At 54.9% G+C, this 6,327-nt stretch overlaps 1 protein-coding gene across 32 annotated transcripts in view; it reads right to left on the bottom strand.

The window, feature by feature from the left end:
• Positions 1-6,327, bottom strand: part of CELF4 (CUGBP Elav-like family member 4) — a 321,170-nt gene that overhangs the window by 65,096 nt on the left and 249,747 nt on the right. For 23 of the 32 annotated variants that reach the window (XM_019637929.1, XM_019637936.1, XM_019637942.1 and 20 more), the window contains exon 3: positions 3,032-3,110. In XM_019637929.1, the coding sequence (XP_019493474.1) occupies positions 3,032-3,110 (79 nt within the window). The remainder of the gene's footprint in view (positions 1-3,031; positions 3,111-6,327) is intronic. The other 9 variants (XM_019637937.1, XM_019637962.1, XM_019637939.1 and 6 more) reach the window with 1 other exon arrangement.

Below are 6,327 nucleotides of genomic sequence, written 5' to 3'. Positions count from 1 at the left end.
AGTCAAGGCTGGGAATTGATTGCAAGGGGGGAGGGGGACTCAGGTCCCCTAAAGGGTACACAATAGCACTATACCTATAGGAACAAGAATAGCTGCTACATAGATTATACTGTTGGATTATCATAGTTTCCCCTATGTAGCATGCAACTACAATAGATTGTCTTTAACTTTAACCCAAGAAACGGAGTTTCAGGGAGGTGAAGGAACTAGCTTGAGGTCACACAAGTGGTGATATCAAGATGAACCAGGACTCTTGACCCCATGACATGTTGGTCATGATGCTGTGAACGAGGCATCTAGTTCCTGGACGGCTTGGGGGCGGTCCAGGAAAGGTCAAAGCAGAAGAGGGGAGAGCAGAGGCCAGATAGGGGACTCAGGTTTCCCCAGCAAAGAAGGAGAGGAAGGTATGGCTGAGGAGGGGCAGGTAGATGTGGTGGCAGATCCAGCTGGGCTCTGCTACTATGGAGATGAGGGAGGAAGGAAGGTTGCGGAGAACACTCCATCCCTGAGGCCAGAGCATGCCCAGGCCAACCCCCAATGCTTAGGGGCGATGTTAAGAGGAAGAACGGGGACTGCTGACAGGACTCCTCCCCTGGCATCTTGCGCCTGGGGCCCACAGCCGGTCTTATCTATGTGGGTCCGAGAGCAGTTGGGGTGAGTCCTGAAGATCAACAAGGGCTGGGGAAGAGCAGTTTTTGGTAGGATGGGGCCCATTTTCCATGGTAGATTAAACAAGGCAAGTGGAATCTGCCTGTGCATGGAAACTTCCACCCCGGGGGACACTCTATCCTCAGGCAGCCCGCCACGGTCCCACTGTCTTTGGTACCTGGGTGCTTGTGACGACTCTGCTCCAGGCTTCCCAACTCAGGCCTGATGCGTTCGCTGCTCCCCACCCCTGGAAGCCCTCCCTGACCAGGCCAGCCCTGGACAATGCTCCCGGACCTTCCCCACAACTTGGGGCTTGCACGAAGGACTTACTTCTTCTCTCTAATTTGACCATGGGCTTCCTGGGTCTCCGCCAGCCTCCTCACCTGCCCTCAGCCATGGGCCAGCCATCCACGGGGTGCTCCAAACAGACTGGTGGAGTGCAATTGAATTGGTTCCTATGGGCCCGTGGTTCCTGGGTCATTTTTCATGTCTCATTATGATCTAGGGATGGTCAGCATCCAGATAGCCTTTGCGAGGCTGTCAGGGAGATGCCACAGAGATGGAGAGATAAAATATGGCCCCGTGCTTTCTTAATTCTCAGCAGAAATAAAGTGTCAGGCTCAGTTGGGAAGATTTCTCAGCCGGAGCAGGCTCTGTACAGATGCCTCAGGCCTGAAGGGAGAGCTTCCTCCCTCAGTCAGTGGTTCCCTTCCCTGTTCCAGATTCCAGCCCCATCCAGCCTTGCCAAGGCCTGGTTTCACCTTAAGGAGGGGTGAATGGATACGGCAAGCCTGTCCTGGGGAGAGGAGGCCAAGCGTGGCTGCAGAAATGGCCAGTGAGTAAGGGGACATCAAAGAAGGAGAGAGAGGATAATTGAAGGAAGGTGGGAGGGGAACCTGCTATCTTCCTGTCCTTCTTTTAACTTTGCACTCTGGGACCTTGGTCATGGCCCCAGGACCTCTCAGCCACACAGGTCCCAGGGCACCCCTTACACCCTGTGCTTTGAGAGCGCCAGAGCCCATTTTGTGGTGCCTTTCCCTTCCCCCATCTCTTGCTTCTCAGTCCAGTGGCCCCTTCAGTCACTGTAGTATCCTTCCAGGAGGGCCTGGGCCTGGGGGCTGGTGGGGACCTGGGCTGGAATGCAGGTGCCTTCTTTGCTGATTCTCTTTCTGAGGTGTCATCAGAGTCCCCATGTTTCCCAGTGGCCTGCAGGTACATGAGCGGGGTTTGGTGACTCAGGGGGACCTTCCCTGGGTCAGGAACGTCTCCCTGAAGCTACCCTGTAGGCTTCAGGGGTCAGGTATCCGGGAACACATCACTGACTTTTGTCCACTGTGTTTCTGCCTCTAGCCTGGGGTCCCCTCAGGGGGAGCGAGTGGTCTTAGCCCAGGATTTGGGGTCCTCCCTACTCCCAACCACAGCAGAGGGCAGGCTGGCGGTGGCTCCTTGCCTCCCAGGTCCCTTCTGCTCAGGCTCCGCCTCCCCTCCCCCTTCCCATCTCTCTGCCACTTTTTGCATCAACACATATCCATGCATTAAACAAGACATTCCATTAATTTCTTCATCATCATAACTTAAGCTGGGACATACCCTTTAAATATTCATTCAGCTATGAAAACTGGGCATTAAAATTTTAATAATGTCAAGCTCATTTGAACCAGGCTCCTTGGGGACGATTACGATACAATTAGAATAAATACGATGATTGAGCTGGTCCAGTGGCTTCACCTGTCCATGCAGCGTGGCTCCCCTCTGAAGGAGAGGCCTGTGGCCCTGTGGGCAGACAGAATGACAGACAGGCCAGCTCAGGCTCTTAGATTTGACTCCTTCTCTCTGTCCCATGGCCCCTCCATCCCTTCTTGGTTTCCAGCTGCATCTCCCTCCCACAGGTGTCTGCAGGTCTCTGCTGCCCCGCCCTCTGTGGGACAGGGTGCCAGTACATCCCTCCCCCACCTGGGAAGATGGCCTTGATTAACCTGGCGGTTCCAGTTACCTCTTTCCTTATTTTCCTGGTACAACCTGGGCTGTGCTCATGGGCTTGTTTCTGTGTGAGACATTTCCCCATCTGTGTCTCTTCTCCCCCATTCTGTCTGTGTGGCTCCCCGAGGCTGGAAGGGGCANCCCAGGACACGCTAGTTATTTACTCACTCACAGAAAGGGCTGAACCCCACCATTCAGCAGACCTCAGCCATACCCCTTTGGCTTCACTGTCTCTCCCCATCTGTCACCCAGAGTTCAAACCCCTGTTCCAACCCCAGCACCACCACCCCCAGGTCCAAGCAGGTGGGGGCCAGGTGGAGACAGCAGGGAGTCGCTGCGTTGCTGCATTGGGGAGGGGAAGGCGGGAGGGGGAGGAGAGGAGCAGAGACAAGTGGGCCCTCACGTGAAGGGGGCTGGCGCAGGCAGCTACTACCTCCTCGGCTCTCGCTGTCCGCAGGCTTCACCTGGATCGGCCGGTTCATCTGCAACAGAGCACAGGGGACAGTGTTAGAGCAGGCATAGGGGTGGGGGACAGATACATCTACACTCACAGGTGCACAGGTGTTCACAGGTACATGGGCACAAAGACCACACCCACTGACACATCCAGGCACCCACACAACTGCAAACCTTCATGTCTTCTCTAAAGCACCCCCTGCCTCTGCCATCTCCCATCGCCTATGCAGTCCCCAGAGCCCCATTTATGCAGGAGCGTTTCTCTGGATTGGAGTCGGTGTGGTGTCCCCGTCCCAACTTTGAGCAGCTCTTGCTAGCCTGTGATATCAGAATCTGAGGTGTCCCCACAGCACACATCTGGTTCACAGACGGCTTTGCCAAAAGAAGTTGGTCTCTGGCCCCAAACTGCTTCCTGCCCAGGGCAGAAATAACAGTGAGCTTCACCCCACCCCATGGTATTTTGCAGATGTGTGCTGTGGGTCCTGGGGTGCCTGAGCTTCTGGGCCACCCAGCTCCTGGTTAGAGCAGAGCTCAGGGCTGGGGCACCCGGCTGCAGCAAGGGCTGTCACCTTGGTGGTGTGTGTGTGGAGTGGGCACAGGTACTCGTTCTCCATGGCGTCTGGCTGCCAGGGGGACTACAAGGTGTCGCCTGACTCCCAAGCCTCCTGGCTGCTAGCGTCTCTCCGGATCCATCTCAATGCCCCGTTCAGGCCACTAGGGGTCTCTGAACTCCAAGCATCCCCGCTCTGCAGCCTGTCTTAAATCCTCCCGGATGCTGAGGCACCAGGGTGGGCTCGCCAGCCCTGAGAGGTCCCAGGATATGCCAAGTGATAAAAATGATAGGAATCACACAAATGGAATTGTACTTTATGCCTTTGCCAGTGTTTTTGCCTGCCATGCACGCCCCCTTATCCCTCATCGCATTTGCATAGCTCTCTCAAACAAACCCTGAGAGGCAGGCAGGATAGATACGAACAACCCCATTTTATAGGTGGAGAAGCTGAGGCAGGGCCACTCGGGATCAGGAGGAGCCTGGGGAGCTGGGTCAGCCAGGGCTATTTCGGGGCTTCCGTCCTGCACCGGGTGACTTTTTGTTGCCAATTCCCCTCATGTCTGGATTAGCCAGTCACAAGCTTCCTCAGGCCTTCTGGTCTCTGATTCGAAGTGAGGTTTGGCTGCGTCAAGACAACTGGGTGGGGGAGTACGGGTGCCCATGAGTCAGCAAGGTGACAACGGGGAAGGGCAGATTCACAGCCAGGAAGGACAGAGGCAGGAGGCAAGGCACGGAACAGAGAAAAACAGGCCAGGTGGCCAGGCGCACGAGATAGGACACTGGGGGCCAGTCCGCTGAGAAGGGGTCAGGGTGCTACTGTTTGCCACATGGTCCCCACTTGGCATGACTCAGGGAGTTGAGAGGAAGAAAGGTGCTTTGTGAGTAAGCTCTGGCAGCAGGGGAAACTGTCATGGCACAGGGAGCTCCGATCACAGAGAGGAGGATAGACAGAGTCAAGTTCCCGGCTTCACTGAGGGAACCCTGGCTCTCCCATAAACCACCTCCATTCCAGCTTTTGAGCAAAGGGGTCCTGAAGGCTGAGCAGGCTGCTGGCTNTTCCCTCCCCTGGGACCCTGCTCCTTTCCCCTCGGTTGCCTTGAGGATGGGCCTAGAGGCATGACCAATGCCTGCGGTATCTTCCCACTGCCCCCTGAGTCTGAGAGACAATCCTGGGAGTCAGACGAGTGCAGAGCACCTGGGTGCAGGTGACTGACAGGCAGAGGTTTGAATCTTGGCTCTGCCACCTTCTGGAACAAGTTACAGAGCCTCTTTGTGCCTTGGTTTGTACCTTTAAGTGGGGCCAATCACTTCCACTTCCCAAAATGTTGTATGGATTAAACATATTTGTTTAAGGCCCCAGCCATCAGTGGGTGCTCTGTAAACAGCAGTTTACTGGACAGTGAGCCTTCCTGTCATTGGGTGGGGACTGGGGGTGGAGGCGGTAGAGGCCCAGAGGGGTGCCTCAGCAGGGGCTCATTATGGGCAAAGACAGGACTAGAACCCTGGACCAGAACAAGAACTGCTGTCCTGTCCTGTTTCTTGGGAGCCCCAGCCGAGGACCCAGCCAGCCCCTCTTCCTAATGTTCAGCACTTCTCCGGTCCCTGTATCTTTATTTCAACCTCTTTGGAGGTAAAGTTGGAGCCAAGCCCATACCAGAGAAAAAGCAATGAGCCCCTTGACCATTCCTGACAAGACAATGGCCTGTCAGCATCAGCCAGCAATTCATATCAGACGCTGGAGCCCTGAAAGTTAGAAAGCCACCCGGCACACTCAAACTTCCTGCCAACACTCCTCCATTCACGTCTGTGCTTGGACGCCTCCTCCTCGGAGTGTGGGCTGATGTGACCACGGGATGCTTCTAGAAGCACGAGATTTGGAACAAGAAGTTGGGATCGTGATGTGACTGCAGTGGGTGGGCGCTGACCTCCCTCTGCGGTGGGCGAGGCCTGGAGGTACCTTCTTCCTATCCCCCGGGCCCACAGCCCCTCCAAGTACCCCAAATTCTAAGCAGAAAACACATCTCTTTGGGTTGCTCAGGAGCATTCCCGGAGCATCTGGCGTCCTCAGGGCATAAGTGTCCCATGTCCTCAGGGCCTTTGGGATACAGTGTGACACGGGAGCTGGGATGAGGAGAGCCTGTGGGTGTGTGTGTGTGTGGGGCAGACCTGCCCTCTTCCTTTGGGGCCACTTCCTTTTCCTGGGTTCTCCTTTCTCCTAGTTGTGACCCCGAGCCTTCCCATCTCCCTTGCATCTTCCCCGCAGCCCACTTTCTCCTCCTCAGTTCCTTCTGGCCCTTCGGTCTTCACCTTCCTACGTTCTTGCTTTCCTTGGGGCTCCTACTCCCCCCACTCCCATCCTTGCCTCCCATAGCCTTCTCCTGTTCCCATTTCTTTCATCTTTTTTAATGTTCACCTCTCCCCTGTCCCCTCGCCTCAGAAGAAGTATTTAATGGATATTAAATTATTTTAAACTGACTTTCTCTTTTTAAAAACTAGCTTGGTGATAGTGCTGACTCAGGATCATCTCACTGTTTAATATTGAATATGCAATTAATAGATAGATGTTTAGGTTTGGCGCTGCTTTCCCCCTTTCTACCGCAGGAAGAATAAAAGAGCTGATTAATCTGGTTTGGGGCAAGTGTCAGCGGCAGGAGATATATGGGAGAAAGGAGATGAGGTTAGCAACTTGG

The sequence above is a fragment of the Hipposideros armiger genome, unplaced genomic scaffold, assembly GCF_001890085.2.
Source record: "Hipposideros armiger isolate ML-2016 unplaced genomic scaffold, ASM189008v1 scaffold_36, whole genome shotgun sequence".
Taxonomy (NCBI): domain Eukaryota; kingdom Metazoa; phylum Chordata; class Mammalia; order Chiroptera; family Hipposideridae; genus Hipposideros; species Hipposideros armiger.
Note: the sequence above shows the minus strand (reverse complement) of the source record. Positions and strands in the feature narration are given on the sequence as shown.